The 20,296-nt window shown below is 40.8% G+C and overlaps 1 protein-coding gene across 4 annotated transcripts in view; it reads left to right on the top strand.

Annotated features, from left to right (window-relative positions):
- Nucleotides 1–20,296, top strand: part of slc2a4rg (SLC2A4 regulator) — a 49,616-nt gene that overhangs the window by 500 nt on the left and 28,820 nt on the right. For 2 of the 4 annotated variants that reach the window (XM_046057679.1, XM_046057680.1), the window contains exon 2: nt 1,606–1,841. In XM_046057679.1, coding sequence (XP_045913635.1) covers nt 1,606–1,841 — 236 coding nt within the window. Of the gene's footprint in view, nt 1–12; nt 490–539; nt 735–1,605; nt 1,842–20,296 lie in introns of those variants that run through there. The other 2 variants (XM_046057682.1, XM_046057681.1) reach the window with 2 other exon arrangements.

Below are 20,296 nucleotides of genomic sequence, written 5' to 3' on the forward strand. Positions count from 1 at the left end.
TTATCCGTGTTGAGAGTGTAACGTTACGCACGACAGTCAACTGTACACCCAAGTTACAACACGGATAATAACAAGCACGTTGCTTTAACCGTATCCTCTCATTCCGCTGTATAATGAGAAGTTTGACAGCTTACATCGCTCTCACACGCCCATATTACAGTTTAACGGTTAAAATGTGCGATCGTGAAGCTCACGCGAGACTGCAACTACTGTATATTGTGTACTGAGCACCGCCTTTACTAGCGTTACTCTTTACCCACTTTTTAAAAAGTGTCAGTCATTTCATCTACTACTTTCAACGCTTAATACGTGAGCAGTTTTGTCGTATCATAAGTGCTTTAAATGGCGGCTCATTTTGTGTACAAAGTTTACAGAAAAGGGAGGGCAGGGACTTCAAACTACTAACCAAACCCACTCCCCCATACTTTTAGGGTGGAGCTACAGCGTCGGCTTCCTGGCTGCGCAGCACGTCCTGGCTCCTCGCACACTGTTAGTTGAGTAGTACTTGTTAGCAGGCATGAGATGTGTTTTTCGTGTTAAAACTTGCACTGCATGTATGCTTCTGCTTTGCATTTTCAGCATTTTGTGGCCCGTGGGTGTTTCTCTCTGCAAGGCCAGTAATTTAATCATGTCATATAGTTACTACTTGACCCTGCAACATCAAATATGCATAGATGGCGAACTGCCACACCTACCTTTTGAAATGGATCCGATTGCATTTTTATTCAAATAAGTTAAGTGAATTGCTTTGTATGTTTATTATAGCATATCAGTGTGATAAAGACAGCTAGGCATGAACCTAAGCTTTATTGTAGGCTATTTACATTGTAAACTCGTACTTTTTTTGAGCTGCAGAGTAGTGAAATCGTTGTCACATGTGACAGTAAATTAAATATATTTAGCTTTTGGACTGTTGTTCAAAACATGCAAATGGAAAGAATTATACAATGGTCAATTACATGTAAAATAATCGGATTAATCGATAATGAGAAGAATCGTTAGTTACATTTGATTTTATTGTTATGTTTCTCATTTAAGGTGTTTTCCCATTTTCAGTTGGGATAGAATAAACTTTTACACGGAACAAGTCATTCGATCAGTCAATCAAAATATAATATTATAGCTGTAACCTCCTTCATCACACTTTCGTCACATTTTGTATTTATTTGCCAAGTGTTTTAGCATTACATGGCTAGGTGAGACCCCAGTGTTGCCAATACTTTTTGCGTCATTTCCAAACCTTTCAAGAGATGTTTAAAAAGGCATAAGACATGGAAATTTTAGGGGTTTTATTGCCTTTGTTCTGGTTGGTTCCTGAAGGTTCATGTGCTGTGCTAAATAACAACATCCTCTGGGTTATTAATGGGGAGGAAGATTCAAATTAAAGATTTAAGAAGTTGATTTTTTGTCGATTTGTGAAGACAATAGTGAAACCCGAAGAAAGACAGCCATGCTGATGAATTCACCTCGGTGTTTCTGTGATCCATCCAGTTGGAAATCTGTGGTTTAAAAAACTCAAAGAAAGTAATGCAAAGTTAATATGTGTCACTAGTGAAGCTTCAAAATGATAGATTGACTTTACTGTGTTACTGCTTCATTTTCTAGACTGGCCTGGGGGACCAAAAAGACACTGGTCTCACTGGGATCTTGAAGAGGGCCAGTCCAACTCACTGCCCAGGCATGAACGGGCAGCTGCCAGGCGGCTTCATGCACTTAGACATCAGGAACCCAGGGAAACAGGCAGAGCTGGCCAACAACTTCAGGGCAGCACAAGGGCGGAACGTACCATCGGCAGAGAGTCAGCCCCTCCCCTCCTGCCACATCCCTGTCCCCAGAAACAGGTACGGAGAGGCTGACACCTACAGGAATGAACTACTGTTGTATCTTTACATTCTTTTGTATTTTATTCATAGTGATGCATGTGAAATGAAGGGCACATCACTTCCACGCAATACAGTCATTTGATGTGATTAAAACTTTGGCTTGGCATCTAAACATGAGCTTTGGACAGATGTGTAAGCAACCCTAGGATCCTGGCACATTGTTAGCTATTAGACTTATTTTTTGCGCGTATGGCTCTTGTTCTATTCAGCCCAGTCCAGGAGCTAGTTTGAGTGAATGTGTGGTGATTAAAAAATAATCAACATAGGCATTTTTATATTCTACTGCAAAGTTGTATTCCTTAACAAAGTCTTGAATAGAAGTGGAATTCACCCTCTGGCTACAACTGTACAGTGGTTTGGGCATGAATGGTGTGGGGGCGTACTGGTCATCTGACCACATGTTTGGTGTTCCATCCAGAATAGTTTCGAAATATGACCTGAGAGAGCCAGAGCAAGAGATGAGGATTGCTCAATCACTTGATAGAATGAAAAGAAATAGAAAGAATGGGATAGTTACACTATGTTGGTGTTGTTTATTGATAAATCAGTGAACTGCATTGCTATATATAACTACTGTAGCTACAGTTTTTACTAATCAGGCCTCTCAGTGTCTTGCTTGACTGTTTCTAAGCTCAGTGCTATCCATTGGCCCTCTTTTGGCAGGCCAGGCTAATGGAAGTATCAGTGTGATTTGCTCGCTGTGTGTCACAGGCGTGAAGATGAGCTTTGAGTGGGTTTTGTTTGATGTGCAGTGCCGTGATATTTGCAAACCATTGTTCCACATCATTTTCAAACTCAGACACATGCGCATTTGTGCTCCGGACATTTTTGTGATTGTTCTAAGGCAAACTTGCATGCACATACAGACTGTTTCACACAGGAGAAGCAGAAAATGCATCCAGGGCACTGATAAGTGTTTATGCAACAGTAAAGAGGACTGGGAGAGGCTGTAGGCGGCGCCTAAGCACTCTTTCCTTCATTTTACACAGCTATTGGTTACGGTCTGTGTCAAGATGCTGCCTGTCTGTCAGAATGCGATTACACATTAACAAAAGACCCGTTGGCAGTACAGTACTACAGCTCTTCATTAAATCTGCATGGAAACACTTTCTCTGAGCCTCTGTATGAACATTTTTATATATATATATATATATATATATATATAAAAAAAGGCTATTATAATTTTAAACATAGATTGTAAACTGATTAAAGTCCATCAACAGAACAGCTTTCAACTGCTGAGAGTGTGCTTGATAGTAGGCGTAATGTGTCAGGATTTGGGGGTTTAAAAGCCACACTTAACTCATCATCACATGAACGTCACGTGCCGCTGGTCATGTATGATGGGAGGGAGTGTCTCCGGGGATCATGCAAGAGTGAACATGCTTTTAAACCAGAGTGAAGTTGTAACTACTTCTTTGTGAGTGTGTACTCGAGTGTGTATGCCCACTACAGGCAACAAAGCGGCTGCTCTCACCTTCTCGATCCAGGTCTTAACCAAATTTGAAACATCTCTTTTCCACTGCATGTTGACGGCTATAACAAACTCTTGAGTTGACACTACACAGCCGCTTGAAAGAGGTTGCATAACATTATATAACTGTGTGGTCATATTAGCCAGGCCTCTTTGTTGCTCCACTGACCTTTCCCTGTCTTTACCCAGCTCAAATTGGCTTTTGTTTTGCAGTTGGTGACAAGAGTTGCTCCTCTCCTCTCTCACCATGAAACAAGCATTAGCCATTATTCACATTTTATTTTAACCCATTTGAATATTCAGTCCAGATGCATGTGCATGTGGTATTCATCAGAAATTTATAAGAGTAGTTTGAAAATGCACTACAGTTGCCATGTGAACCCACTAATGGTAATTCAGTGTGAACAAACAATATAACTTAGTGAAATCCAAGTTACATCGTTGTGCTGTTTTTGTTGATTCTACTCAAATCCACTTTTGGACTGCAGTATGAGGCGCCTATTTTTCTCCAAGTAATGGTCCCAGTGGTGAGTTTGTCCTTGTCATCCCAGTATGTGTCCACATCTGTGTATGTGGGTGTGACCCGTTGTGCATTTGCAGCATTCTGTGCCCTGCTTTGGATAATGTCAACAAAAACCATTTATTTTCATTTAGCTCCCTACCAGCTTAGGTAATACCGCCATTGTGCTACAGGATTAAATATGTTTAAAGAGACCAGCGCTATAAAGATGTTGCTCCCCTGTGTGTGTTTTACGTCAACCACTGTATCAGTCAGCATATTGTTTCTCAGGTACAATTTCTTGCTTTCACACCTTGTCTTGTCAGTTTGCAAATGCTGTAAAGTAGATCACACAACCCTTCAGACAAGCCCGGGCAGAGATCCTGCAGGAAGAAAGAGGAGGAACCAACGCATTCACTGGCTCACACATGTGCATATTCATCCAAACACATTCAAACCTACACAGTATGTTTAAACACTCCCGCCCATCTTGTTAACCTCGCCTCTATGTGTGTGTCTCTCTTTTTCTCTCTCTCTCTCTTTTCCTTGTTCTGCCTGTGATTAAGTCACTCACACCCTAAAGCCGAGCTCGTTCTACCTGTCAATACTCATCAGCGTGGGATCTAGCGCACTGATAACGGAACAAAGACCCGTTTGAATGAGCAAAAAAAAAAAAAAAAAAGAAAAGAAGAGGTCTGATGAAGGGAAGAGGGGAGGGGGCATTTTGTTTTGATGTGAAAAGCTTTTCTTTCTTATCTGTCCTTGGTCAGGTACACTGTCACCACAGTGGAGTGACATGAATAGAAAACACTGAGTCCGCATAAACAAGACACCAGAGCAACCAACTGCAGTGTGGGTGGGTAGGGGGGGCTCTGTTCCCAGTCTTTGACTCAGCCTGGTAAGAGTCACCAGGAGGGTTTAGGCAAGCAGACAGGCAGACTGGAGCAATCCACCACCTCTCCATTCCCGTCTGACCATCCCCACCACCAGTCCTCTTCTCCCAAAGGAGACATTACAGCCAGTTGTTGAAGGTCAGAGGAACAGATACCCGCCCCCACTCTTGTCTGGGATGTCTAACCCACATTCAGACTGCTGACATGGCATTGCGGGTGGAACCGCCAGATTCTTCTCAGGTGTTTGTTTTTTGTTTTGTATTTCATATTTCCATATAAACTGTATTTGCCTAGAATATGTGTTTAGCGGGTCAGTATTGGCATTTCTTCTGAATTTGATGCAGCACTTTCATCCTTTCATCCTCGTAGCCGTTTTTTTTTTCTCCCTTCCAGACCACAAGAGGTTTAAGCTCTTCCACTGCACACATGCAGGGGTGAAAGGTCGTCCTAGTTGAATGCAGTCATGTGAGAGGGGAGAGGGTCAGATCAGGGAGCGAGCAGGCACCTGGCATGTCCGCTAGGTCAGCCTCAGGATCTGGGTCATGTGCTGCATAGACAGAAGATTGTAGCAGACAGCTCATCATCTTACACTGCAGTTTTACCGTCTCCTGCCTAAGAGGTATGGGGGAGTGAGGACCTAGTATCAAAGGGAAAAAAAGAAAAAAGGTTTTATTTGATCTGCGTTTCCAGGATGCTTCTCGCTCTGAATCATTCATTTTTTAACACTAATGAAGGCCTCTGGAAGACTCTCCGGCTGTATGTACAATGCCCAAATAAGACATTAATCATCTGCTGCTATGTGGTGAAGAAGAGAGGCAAAATCTATTTCATGAGTGAAGAGGAGAGTAGTAGGCATGTGGGAATGTTTTCTGCAGATGGTCTGCTCTGTTGCAAAAGTAATGCTTCGCAGACAAAGTTAGAAGTGGTTTCAAAATATAATGTGTCAATTATATTTACATTTGTAAGCCCTCAAAATCTTTTTCATGTCTGATAGTGTATATGTTGGTTGTATACTGTACAGCTATCCTCCAGCAGGAAGCCTTAGGGTCAGGGAGAGAAAGTAACACTTATCAAGAGGGAAGGAAACTCCTGTTGCGCAGCTCTGGCACCGCTGCAGTAGAATGCTTTATCGCTTGCTCACCCAGGCTAATAGACACTTGGGCCTACATAAGGCCTGCCTCAGTAGCATTTGGAGATGTCGCGGTCTTTCCCCTCTCCTCAGTCTGTGTTTCTGTCCTTCTACCCCCAGTCCTTCTACCAACCAGCAGCTGCTCTGTGGCTGTCCCGTCTGTCCACCAGCCTCTCAGAACATCCTGTACTGAACTGTTTTATTTATATATATATATATATATATATATATATATATAATTTTTTTTTTTTTTTTGCCTGAGATGTAGGAACTTTTTCCGCTTTGGAAAATGTCCCTGCCTCCCTCTTTTTTTGCGTGTTATCTGTTCCATACATCCTATTTTCCGTTTCTGTTGGCCGTTAACTTTCTGCCCCTTTTATATGAAGGACGGCCGGTTAATCCTGCTCAAATCCAGAGGAAATGATGCCCTCTGAGTCTCTCTCTGCCAGGAAAGCTTATTTTATACTCAGATAGAAAATAATGTCATTTTAATCTGTCTGTCATGTGTTTGTCTTGACCTTTTCGCTCTTTTTATTTTTCTTAAACACTCATAAACACACACGTCTTCAGCATGTATGTGATACTTTTACTGCATTGTTGTAATTTTTACTACTTTTCAGTGGCTGTATCCATTCATAAGGTAGGGAAAAGATAGCATACTCATCACTGGAATGTTCACAATGTTTCTTTTGGCACCGAAAATGCAGATCCTCAGACAAGCCGAGGGTTGATTTTGGTTAGAAATATTTCTTCACAAGTTCAAAGCTTCATTTTTCTTAAAATCATACAGACTGATCAGATAATAAAATTATACATTTAAACTGTAGATTGTACAACAAAGCTAATCTTTCCCGTTTTATTGCTTGTAACTGTGGCAGTTTAATCGGCAGTTCACAGTAGGAAAATCATCTGAATGTGCTGTGTAATGCTCCAATGAATATGCAAATGACTTCCAAAACCAGATCCTTGGTGGCTGAGAGTAAGCCTTTTAAAGTCTGAAGTAAGTGTTTTCAAAATGTTCTGTAAGCCCTTAGTTTCATGGGTTTTGAATTCTCCTGCTCACTTATAAATATCTTCACACACACACACACACACACACACACACACACACACATACACACACACACACACACACACACACACACACACACACACACACACACACACACACACACACACACACACACACACACACACACACACACACACACACACAGTCTTGCGCAACTCTATCATAAATCATCCCAGTCTGCTGATGACAAGCAGTGAAATTCAGTCCATATTGCAAAGAGAAGTCTGAGGAACGCCTAACACATTGTACGGTGCAGAGCTGAATGGCCTGCATCTGTTTTAATGTCTTTGCTTTTTAATTAGTACTCAGTATTTAGTTGAATATGCTTTCTATTCTCTTTCTCGGGTTTTTTAGTCTTCTTTCTCTCTTAGGAAATATCTAAAATACGTTTCTCATTCAGACTACTTTCTCCAATAAATATTTAGCCAAGGAGGTTTTGTTTTCTGTGCCGTTTGTCTGTCAGAAGGATCATGGAAAAACTACTGGCCTGATTTTTTTATCAAACTTAGTGAAGGGTGTAGTATGGGCCAAGGAGGAACCCATAAAAATTTGGAGCAGATCCAAATCACGAGGCAGATAAACAAATAATTTTTCACTTTTGTTAACATTGTCAATAGGTCAATAGTAACACAGATGTCTACGGCAGAAAGGACGAAGGTACCAACCCGTTGTAACTAAAATGAATGGTGTGCCGCCACTAAACATACAACAAAACATAACAGCCACCTCAAACATCGCTTTAGAAACAAACAAATGCAGCAGGTATGCAGCACATCCCAGATTAGCAATCAAAGATGTGATTTTTCCAGATTATGGCGCTATGTAGGACATGAAAATACAGCGCTGGCTGAGGTTTCTGACTGCATCCCGAGGAACGTCAAATGTCTGCAATCTAACTTGTAATTAAAGGAATATCGACAGCCCCGTCTTTTAGTTTAGCTGTGGAAGAGAGCCATACTGCACTTCTAGCAATCCAATTGATTTTGTGTTGACACAGTTAAGTAATGTGAGCATTGACCTTTCAAAATGCCTGGGCCTGCAAGGGATTGGGTAAATCAAAGTGTGAATAAAAAGCCCAAAGCTCTGAGCAGATTGAACGGCTACAACACAGTTAGCAACTTCATTCAAACCCATTTAAAAGATTCAGCTTGAATAAACTATTTTAAACAGCGTGCCACACCCATGCTGCTAGAACCAGTGAGCCCAGTTCCTCATAAGCTCCTAGAAACCCCCCCTATGCCCTGTGTGTGTGTTCTTAAGTGTGTGTTCTTAAGTGTGTGTGTGTGTGGACATGCACGTCCTAAACAATAGTGCTGTGTGGGCTGGGATAATGACTTGTCTTCATTCCTCAAACGAGTGCTGGAGTACAAGACAATCGATCAAGCAGCTCTACAAGTGAACAGATTTGTGTGATTTAAAAAAAAATAACAAATTTATATATCCTGTTTTTCCTTGTCTTTCTCACCAACACATACACACTTTCATTCTGTACCCATAGTGAGGTACTCAGGTTTCATTTAACACATGGGATCTGCAGTCTCCTCCCTGTAGCTATAAACTTGTTTATAAAGATAGATTTTCTCCTTTCGGGTTGGCTAAACTTCACCAGTCCTGTTGTTTAAATGTATATGGTATGTACAGGTCCTTAAGAAGTTGAAATTCAAATAATCTAAAAACCTGATTGTGGAAAGGTGTTTTAGGCAAGAGAGTTTTTTTTGATCCGAGTAGTCTCTTTAAACAGGCGCAGACACACACCCCTGGACTCCTTTGACTGCTGCCAAGATAATGTGGAGATTTCCGGCCTGGGGAGAGGTAGAAAGCATCTCCGCACAAAGCATTGAGTGTGTGAGGCTGTCAAGTCAGGTGCAGACCAGACCCCGGGTCACTGCCCAAATAACCCCAGAAAACTCTTGTAGCTGTTCCAGGGCAGGAGAACACTGAGAGATTTTTTACAATATGGTAATTCTCACTCTTGTCTGATCGGCTGCATTTCCACCCACGCTTGTTTTTCATCCAAATGAAATGTTCACATTTATTTCTTGTTGTCTGTTTATAGACATTGGTGTAATTCCTTCTAGCCTGGCATGTTTCATGAGGTCTGTCTCTTTTCCTTTTTTTTTTTTTTTTTTTTGCTTTTGCTCACTCCCGTCCGATCTGCCCTGATCTGGTTTGGACCGAGAATCAACACCATGGTCACAGTATATATACTAGCTTGTGTTTACACAGTGTTTTGTTCACCATAATTACACCACGAGGACAAGACGGAAGAGCAAGGGCTGGATAGACAAAGAGAGGGAAAGAAAGGGAAGGGCATAGGCCACCAAAAGGATAATTTTGACAAAATTGATAAAATTTAACAGTCCTTCAAATTATTACGGTTGGAGTGTCATGAAGATGTCAGTGCTCGCTGTCCTACTTTCAGAAGAATCAATTAGCTGCCTGTTCCACAGACTTGGGAATTGCTTGATCATAAAAAAACAAACATGCAATTTAAATTGGCTTCATCAGTTTTTATTTACTGACTTTACTGTCTTATATCAGTCCAACTCTTTGTGCTCTGCTTGCTGTCAGTCATGTGACATCCACATGAAGAAATCCCTCATAAACATGTTGATGTCAGATTAGGACAGAGAAAAGGGCGGAGGTGAAATGGGGGGAAAGTGAGGGCATCTCTGTACCTGTATGAGTAAACTGGGAGCAGGGAGTGTTATACATTTTACAGGCATTCTGAGCAGCTGCTTCTGTCTCTGGTTTCACTTCAGCTCTCTGTACCAGATTTACTAGAGAACTTAGATGCACCAAAGGGGACTTGAGGTGCAAAGTACGTGCATGTCGTGTGTGTGTGTGTATGCGTGTGTGTGTGTGTGTGTGTGTGTGTGTGTGTGTGTGTGTGTGTGTGTGTGTGCGCGTGTGTGTGTGAATGAATGAGGTGTAGTGGCATGTTGTTATTTCTGAAGCTGGATCTATTCTAAGCCTTTGAAGCCTCACTAGCTTTACACAAGGCTCCCGTCTACTGTCCAAACAATATTACCCAGCCTTTAAACCTGCCTAACTACTGTAGCGGCCCTAATTAGCTACGTTCTATCTGTTGATGTTTAAGATTAATAAAGATTAATGTTATTAGTGAGGTTGCTACATTATCCGGTGATTTATTGCGTAACATTAAGATAGCCACTTTGCAACACTAAGTTTGACAGTTTATTTGTGACAGTTGATGAAACAATGTTCTCTCAAGGGCCACTTACTCACTTGTTCTGGAGCTTTTATCTACATCACACGACCCTCTTCAGCAGATTGATCTGCTGATGAGATGTTCAAAATTTCATGCTACACCATGTCAAGGTGTGCCATTAATGCAGACATTCCCAAGTCATTTCAAAGTAAATTTTGACTGAAATAGCTTTGCAACAGTCTTTGCAGTAGTCTAAATCTGTGTGTGTATTTGGTTGTGTGTGTGCGAGAGTGAAGAGTCTTGGCTGTAGACAGGGCTGACTGTTCGACAGAAAAACACTTCAGTCTCACAAGGCGATGACTTTCCCTGGGCTAGGGCTGCTAGTGGTGTCTGGCAAGATCTCCCATCTGTCTGTCTGTCCATTCAGGAGAAAGAGTCTGCCCTAATCTGACCAGGTCTGGCCTCGTTAGAAAATGCACAATTCTCACAGGGTGGCCGGCCGGCCAGTTCCATCCAACAAGCAGTCACTCTCATTCCGTTTTGTGAAACTCAGCCATCACATTTCAATGTGTTTGTAAACGCTAAAAAAATAGCAGTCGGGTCCAGAGTCAGGGATCAATTTCCTCTCAGATGTCTCATGGAGACGCAGCTCTCTGTCTCTCTGCAGCTGTCTGTAGGTAGACACTGTTTTATCGTCATCATCTCTCTAGTGTTTCCATGATGTGCTTTTTTGCCTCCATTTGTCTCATTAACTATCCTAGTGCTAGCATTGCAGGGTGATAGAGGGGCCATTTTCCTTTCCTTATTCCCTGTGGTGTCACAGCCTCCTCCTGTAGGATGCAGAAACATTGATAATTTGGGAAAAACGTGAATGGCTTCTGTTGGCACAGAGCCAGAGGATCTCCTGTGATACCATGTGGTTTATAGCATTTTTGTGCTATATTAGTTAGAGCCCGACCGATATAGGTTTTTGGGGGCCGATGCCGATATTAAAGTTTAAAAGAGACGATTTATGAGCCAATATTTTTGATTTAGAGAATGATTTGGATAGTAGACTGTATAAACTACACTTAGAACAGGCCGATATTGAAAGCTGGAATGTATGTAGGCTATAAAACCTTTTCCTAAATGGATTATGTTAATAACATAGATTACAGTCTCAAAAAGTGAACATGTAAACAATTGTACATCAATAAATATTTACTACTGGAAGGTGCAACTTTTTCAGCCGTCTGTAAACAGAGAGAGTGAGTGAGAATAAACATGCTTTCATAGCTAGTTCATCCCTTTACCAGCACTCAGCTATGAGAAACCATTTAACCACCATCGGTATAAATCATGCCGTCTAGGATACAGTGAGCTGCTGTTGAATGCATCTAATACTATAGGAATGTCTACAACGAGGACCTGCAACTTTGAGATTTCATTTAACTAACGTTATAACTACAACCAGAGCTGTTACACTCTGACTACAGCGTTTCACATCTACAACGTCACAAAAGAGCCTGAGCTACAGGAAGCCGTGTTAGATTCTTGTTCAGCTCACGTTTATTTACATGTCCGCTCTGGTTTAATCATTTCAGACACGCAGACTAACTGCAGACAGGCGGCCTGCAGATATATTAAGAATACACCAGAAACTAGTTTAACGGCTCATTAGCGCTCCTCCACTGATAAACACCGCATTAGCTTTGTGGCTAATTTAGCAACGGGCAGCGTGAGCTGCTGTAACGTTACGTGATTTTAGAGAATATTTAGAAGTGGTGAACTAGGGACAAATGTGGACCATTTGCTAGAACTGCCACACTGTTGAAATAAATCTACAGTTACATCTGTCAGCAGCTTCCACCACCCAGCTACCGTAACATTAACCTGCTGTGAGCTGCTAGGAAGCCAGGGGAGTGCAGTGAAAAACGGGAGGGTTAGCAAGTCATGAATGTTTTCAGGAGAGGAGAAGTGACTGGGTCTGTTTTATTGTAATTATTAAAGTCATGTAATTAACTTGACAAAAGACAGACTCACCGCTAACACAGTCCTCTGCGTGTTTCTAAATGCTGCGTGTAAGCTCAGGTAAACTCCGGTCAGCTGATTTTTTTTTCTTCTGTGGTTTTTGTGGTGAGGCAGTGTTGTTAACAGGGGAGCTGCAGCTGGTCGCCCTCTGGTGGGCAAACTATGCAACAAATGTGACTCTAGGTTTCTTTTTTAATAGTCATATATCTGCCGTTATAAACGGCCTATGCCGATTAAATGCAATTAGCTCATATCAGCAGATAATATCGGCCAGCCGAGATATCGGTCGGGCTCTAATATTAGTCAGTATCCAGTACAGTCTGAGAGGTCCAGTAAGGGGCTGAGGATAGTGTGATACCAAGCGGGTAACCTCTGGGTCTGAAAAGTGAAGCCAATACGGAAGTGCCTTAAACCTGCATTATTTTTTTTTTATATAATGACCAGTAGGGGGGCGACTCCACTGGTTGCAAAAACAAGTCAGATTGCAATAGACTAAATGGCAAACTAACGCTACTTCTCACCTGATTTTATTACCTCAGTGTATGATCTCAATTTTCAAGTTTCAAGTCTTCTTCAGTACAGCATGATTTTGTAAATTATGGTCCCATTTAGAAGAAAAAAGATAATTAAGCAGGGTGAGCTTTAGGGTGTGGCTGTCTTGTGATTGACAAGTCAGTACCATGGCAACCTGTCAATCAGGACAAAGGCGACTCGTATCCGCTGCATTGTGCCTGTTTTTTGCTAGCCAAAATTAGGATCCCAGTTAATGTCACAGTTAACTGGAATTACGGTTGCTAACCAAGCTAGCTAGAGCGTCCCTCTCATCCAAATATGGTCATGTCTGGTGACTAGATCCAAAAATCCAAGATGGTGACAGTTAAAATGCCAAACTAGATGCATCAAAAGGGTAGTCCACAAACCAATGGGTGACTTTACTGTAATTACGCCAACTTCTTTTATTCCGTCTGTGGGTGATAGAATAGGACTTCAGGAATCTCTATAAACAAATATCTCTATATAAATGCAGAATTTGTAGGCATGCGATAATTTAGCTTTTTATCAATCTCAGAACCTTAGAGATTAACTTTTTTAAAATGTATTTGCATTCAAATCATCGTCAGACGATAGCCGATGGGTTCCGAGGATGGGGCGGACTGGGGCCACATGAAATGAAAGGCATACTCACCACTACTCTGAAAATGTACAACACAAATTGATTCACAAGTTCTTAAATAAACAGATACCACACAATAACTACATTTAAGTTAATATTTTCTGAAACTTTTTAATAGTTGAATGTTTGTTAGCAAGTAAAACATGTTTATTTTATATCAAATTATTATGTTTCATCTATTCCTCATATTCTTTCATTATTTACATGGATATATGGTATTTGTTAATGGTCCTACAAGCTGGCCCGTAAAGATATAAAATGTATATTTTTTTATTTGTGCTGTTTAGCATGCAAATTAAAGCAAAAATAACCAGCTTGAATCTGGCAGGCATCAGTCCACTGGAAAAGCTGCGTCAAAGTTTGAGTGCACTGTTTTGAAATGCTTCCCAACAGAGATTTGCTCTTACTGCAGAATAAACTCACAGGCTTTGGACTAACAGACACACCCTATTTAGAACACCCACTTCTAAATGCCTCCTTCAAATTCCTTTTTTTAGAGCAGAGTGCATCACTATAACAACCTGCTTTGGTTTGGTTAAAGGTGTAGCTGCCAAGAAATGCAGATAACATGGACATTATGACAAGTGCAAGTTATAATGACGTGAATTTCTACAGCAGTGTCAATTTTGTATTGAATGCGGTATTTTTATTTTATTTTATTTTTTTATCTAACCTTTATTTAACTAGGACATCACATTGAGTTTAAAACCTCTTTTACAAGTGAGCCCAGAGTCAGATAACAGGATCTAACAGATAGCAACAACCATGCAACAGTAAGAACTAATCACAACATCAAGAACAAATCACAACAACATCATTAGGTGCATTATCAACAGACATGACTCGTAACAACAGCAGTCATGGAGTTTAGTTCATACATGTCAGTTTCCATGATATTTTATAGTATAAACAGTATATTACAGATTAATATATTATTTGTAATATATTGTTGTTCTAATAAATCATATGTTTTATTTTTAATAAACTGTCAGGACTCAGTCAAATGGCATGTTTGAAATGGCCAGACTGGATTCAAATTGGAGATGTTGTGTGTTCATGACAAGTACGTCAGACCTTTTGAGACACTAAGGTGCTAGATGGACAGATTTGTTTTTGTTCATAGCTTGTGATAATGCAGCTCAGGCATCAGATATTTTATTTTATTTTAATAGCTCTGGTTTATCCGCAAAGTCAGTCCTACTCAGTGAGGGCTGAAACTAAAACTCTTTATGTGCTTGTACCCTTTTTACCCTTTTTGTTAGTGTCATTCGACACATTTCGGTGCACAGGGAGAGACAGATACTTCAACATGCTGGCTTTGAGGGTTTAAAGGGCCATTGTTTGAGTTGTTCAGTTGTTTTTCTGCACATGTTTTCATCGCTATTTATTTCTGCACAGTTCACAAGAACAGAATCATATGCACGATTTCTTGCGGCTCTCTTTCTTACTAGTTTACAAAAAAACATAAGCATTAGCAGTTATGAGTATTTACGTTTACTTTTGGCACTGCATGTCAGGGCGGGGGGAGTCTGAGGAGATTCAGCTCATCCACATGCCCCATCACACTCCTTCAAAGACTGCAGCCATTCTGCCACAAACTGCTCTTTCCGATTAAGATGCTTTCTTCTTCTAAGATCTAGCTCCCTCAATTTCTCTTTCTAGAAAAAAGATACTGATCAGTTTATTTTACTGGCTGGATTCTTTGTCTGTCTGATGCAGCCCTGCAGATATTTGGCTTCATGGGAATAAGTAGAGCAGTGGCTGTGGAACAGCAGTGGTTTGCTTTCACAAAACACAGGAAACCAGGCCTGCTCTGGCTTGCGATGGCAGAAGGGCAAATCTCAAGAGCAGGAGAAAGAGGGAGTGGGAAGTGAAGAATGAGGAACAACATAAGAGTGCGAGTGCTGCAGAAAGAAAACTGACCACTCCGTTCAGGGCTCTCCACCATTTTAATCTGTGTTCCAAGTTTACTTTGGTTTCTGTCTGATATAAAATTCACAAGTAAAACAAGAAAGAAAAGGCAAAGTCCGTGTCCCATCTTCTCCTCCCTTTTCTTGTATAAGTCAGAGGGAAACATACTTAGTTGATGACATGCAGATTGAAATTTTCTTACTTGATTTAATCTGGTTTCCCTTAACATCCAAAGAACCGATGGGCAGATGAGTTGTTCATAAGGCTCAGGAGATGTCGTGTCTTTGTGATTCTAGAGAATTAAAACTTCAGTCTAGCCTAGACTGGTTTGGACTATTTAGATTTATGATATGATCGAATTTGAACGGATATTGGACAGGAATAAAAGTGTTTTTCAGGAAAAATGTACATAAAAACAAAAACAAAGAAGAGAGAAAACAACCACTTGGCTGACTTCTCTGGCTCGCTACATCAACTCATGACTCAAATGAAAATGACAAGTGTTGTGATAAGGAAGCCGTGTTTTCAGGCAGAAGCGCCTATCTCGTTTGCTTCCCCTTACTAGAAGGGGTGGGGGGACGGTGTGGGTTAGCTACTACTCAGGAGAGACAGGTCTGCATTCTCTTAGCAACAACATTGTTATTGAAGGGGACTGACAGAAGTTGTGAGGGAAGTAGGTACAAGTTAATCTTGTGTAGCCTCAAGTGACAGTGGAGTAATTAAGTAAGCACCGCTAGTTGTTAGCCATTTTGCCAAGAGACATGAACTTTAGATGTGTTGTGTATTAACATATTGTCTGACTATACTATATTGTAGACTATCTATAGATTACTAATCATAATTGATTTTGACATATTGTCATCTGTAATAGTCAATAGTAATAGTATTAGGTGTGAAACCAATATTTAAGGATTTAATGTCTTAGAATTGGGTGGGAGTAGTTGAAAGGGTGAAGTCAGGCTAAGCTAACAGATGCAACTTATCAAAGACTTGTTAAAGGGATTTTATGGGGTAAAGGCTGTGCGCGCACCTACCTATTATCTGATTTACACCAGTGACCATCCCATGTTAAAACTGTGTTTGCCAGCACTGGACTGACCTGTGTGAGGCTCACACGGCAAACCTAATGGCCCACAATTTCATCATGTCAAGTTGTTTCCACAAGATGTGGGCATGGCAAGCAAGTCAGGTAGCGCGTCATGACCCACTCTCTGTCGTCAGCAAGTTAATTGCTTGTGCTGTTTCAACACTTTCTCTCCAAGCAAGCCAGCACGTCTCTGATCTTGAGGAGGGATGTCCATACAGGTTGCTGCACACAGAACAACCCTTTTCAATGACGTTTGACCTGCAAGTTTGCTTTTAAATGCAGTATGTTTATGTGTGTATGATCCTGTTTGTATAGTTTATGACTCATAACGCAGACGTGGGGAGTCACCAAACCACAGGGGGAATCATGCTTTTTGCTCTGTGTCTATCCTCTATTATTTTGCCAGAACAAAGCTATCCGTTGTTTGTTCTTGGCCCTAAGGCTACAGATTGCATTCGAGGATCAAGAGACAGACAGAGTGGGCTTTTTGTCCCAGCACTGAATAGCCATTACATTCACAGCCCACATTAAAGAGACACGGCTCCTGTCTAACAGCCTCTCCCTCTCCAGGGGGTTCGCAGCCTGGGGACTTACATAAGGGGCAACATAGATTGCACAATAATGGATGGATTACAAGGATGCTTTCACTCATGTTTATATTAATCGATTTGTATTCATTGCGCATTTACAATACACGGTGTGTTTTACAAACATATTACAGAAATGCAGAACAGGAAAAATAGAAAGCGTGAGCAATCAGGGCATAGGCAGGGGATCACAGCTGTAAACAGGAGGGGCGCTGGCTTGTGTTGGTTTGGGGGATAGACTATTTACTGACCATCTGCCTGCCGAGCGAGCAAGGAAGTGAGAGAGAGGGACGAAGGACATTACGTAATACAGTGGAGTCGAGGCAGGATGATGAGGGATGGAGAGCAATGGGTGTTCTATTTATAGGGGGTATGGATGGGGCAGCTGGCTGGGTTGCACAGCGGGCAGACCATCATCAAGAGCAGCCTGGTCAGTTCTAATAGCCTCAGTTGTCACTACGTTACGTCATTATAGAGGAGATATCTGTTTGACTACATCATATCTTTCCCTGCTCTTTTTTTGTTAACTTATTTTTTTACTTTATATGTGTGGACTGATAATTCACATTATCATAAAAACCTTGATCTACGTTTTTTTTCTTCAGAATAAAACACAAGCAATGCAGTGCAGAACCTATCAGGATCCTTTGAGCCTTAAACTGAGAGGAAAAAGGAGAGAGAGATGCATATCAGAACATGTGACAGAATAATGTGTGGTTAATAATGCTCTTGTGGTTTAGTGGTTCCCTTCACTTTTCCGTCAGCCTCCCTCACAATCTGTTCCTCTGAGCGTGCATGAGGATGCAAACATATGTTATAGAGATGAATAAATGAAAAGCTTTGCCTAAAGAAAAGTCTATCTCATGACTGGAAACATTACTCCTATTTTTGGTGTGCATTTGCATTTGTTTGTGTTTGAGAGGGATGGATGGTGACAAAAAGCACCAATGCGTTCAGCGAAAGTTGAATGTGTAGCCTATCCCATTCCCGAGTCAAAAGAGTGGTGTTAGAAAGTGTTTTTCGACTCTTTAACCAGTCAGTCTCCAGGCCAGTCGGAGGCACACACAGCTGCTTTGGATATGAAGAAGCCGGCATACCCATACAGTACATACAGAGACACACAAATACAGAGGTGGGGGTGAGGATCATGACAATCAGATGATCACATCTGATGTATAAGTGCTATTTAAAGCACCACTTTAAATAGCATAAGAGATCAGAGAGTGTTGTTGGCAGTGTGCAACCCCAGTGAAAAACTAGACCTACCATACTGGACTCTGCACAGCTTTAAATCATCCCGATGCAAAACGGATAAGCTCTGTGGTCAGCCAACTCAAAACCAAATGAAATCTACTGATACTGCACAGCCCCTTCCACTGTTTTTCTCTTGACCTTCTAAAACAGTTTTTTCCCCAGCAGTCTGTGTGACACTGTATTATGTTTTTCCTGGTAAACAAGACAGGCCTCTTGTTTGTTGTCCAGGGCTTTCAATGATATTGGTCTGTCCTGTAGACTTGGAGGGCTGCTTCAAAATTGGGCTGCAACTACCAATAATCTGTCAGTTATTGAAGCGAAAAATTCACATTATAAATTGCAGAACTATTCAATGCCTATTATTTAGCTATCGCCTTTGAACTTGAGCTTGAGGTTGTTTAAGGCATTTGCTAATTACTTAAGACAATAAAATGAATAATGCATTCAAAAACACAAAGTTTATAACGTTTCCCCTAACTCAACAACTCTGTGATTTTTTTTTTTAAGGGAGTCTGGTGTGAATTAACCGCCACCCCAAATTACTCATGTGCAGGTTTGGAGGACAGAAATCCGTTGAACAGGATCGTTGTGTATAATAATTATTTGTGACTCTCAACGCCATTAACAAGTCATTGATCAAGAAAAATCTATAGAAAATGTTATAGCTGAAGTAGCTTGCTAAATGTCTTACCGAGATGAGTCTTCATCATCCAGAGAGTCAACGTTACCTGCCTCCTCTTCAGATGCTCCGACATAACTGGCGTGCTTCCATGCCAGGAAAGGTCAGATTTGTAAATGCTGCAGTTCACAACCTTTTCGGCTAAGTGAAGAGTGAAATGCTCCCACACTTTGGAGGTTGTGATGGTATTAAACCATCGCTTTAACTTTACTGTTCATTTCACTTCTCTAAACTGACGGTTTTGCTACAGCCCGATGATGTCATGAACTAATCAATAATTAAATTTGTTGTCAACTAATTTGTCAACTAATATCACCATCAAGGGGGTTGTGGGAATTTGTTATGGTAAATCTAGGCTGTGCCAAACCGGTGGATACACATGCTGGGAGGGAGAGTGATTAGATTACATTAGATTAGAAAACTTTATTAATCCCCAATGGCGAAACTCAAGTACCACCAGCTCACATCACACAACATATAGTATAAACAGGAAGGACAACCAGTATGTACACACAGCACAAAAAAATAAAAAAACAATGCACCCATTAAAAGCCTTCTGAATCCTGATTATAGCTGACAGGTTGCGACAAATACGACAAGTTGAAGACCTTAAAATCAAAATATTCATTAAATAATCTAATTGCTCTTAAAAGACCATCTTCAGTTGGCCACTAATGGATCTACTAAGTGTCTTAAGGACACTGTGAAGTGGATGGTCTACTTAGCTAAGGTTAAGCAGAAAAACTGTGAGGAAAACTTAAAACATAAATATCAATACACCACTGATAAAACACATAACATTTTTGTCGTGTGTATGTGGCCTGCTTGGTGGTGTGTGGTTTGTGGCATGTACTTAGCGCAATATAAGAATTATTTTATTCTTTCTTCTATCAGACTTTTAAATACTGCTGACAGCGGCAACTAGACACGTACCAGGCATTATTAACCTCTGTATTTATTAACTTAGTATTTATTATCTATTTATTTATTTATGTTCTTGAATTATTTAGTCTATCTACAATTATTAGTAAGAGGAGGGGGAAAGGGGGATGGGAAGGTGGGGACAACAGGGAAAAGCTGTGGGAAACACCAATTGCAGAAAACAACGAAACCTGCAATAGAACAGAGAGGGGGGCTTGGGGAGGAGAAAAACAACAACAAACAAACACAAACAAAAACAAACAATAAAAATAATAATAATAGTAAAAGACAACCAGCCGAACAGCAGCAATAAACAGCTGACATAGTAAGACAACTAAGAGAAAAATGAAAACAAGAAACAGTCACACACACTAAATAAGCAACACAGCACAGCCACGAGAGCTGGAATAATAATTAATTTAAATAAGTAACTGAAAGAAAAGCATCAGGAATAATTCTACCAGGGACAACCTACATTTGTTTGTGTCTGTGTGTGTCTGTGTGCGTGTGGGTGAATGTGTCTGTATGTGTGTGTGTGTACATGTGTGTGC

This window comes from Micropterus dolomieu, linkage group LG08, assembly GCF_021292245.1.
Source record: "Micropterus dolomieu isolate WLL.071019.BEF.003 ecotype Adirondacks linkage group LG08, ASM2129224v1, whole genome shotgun sequence".
Lineage (NCBI taxonomy): Eukaryota > Metazoa > Chordata > Actinopteri > Centrarchiformes > Centrarchidae > Micropterus > Micropterus dolomieu.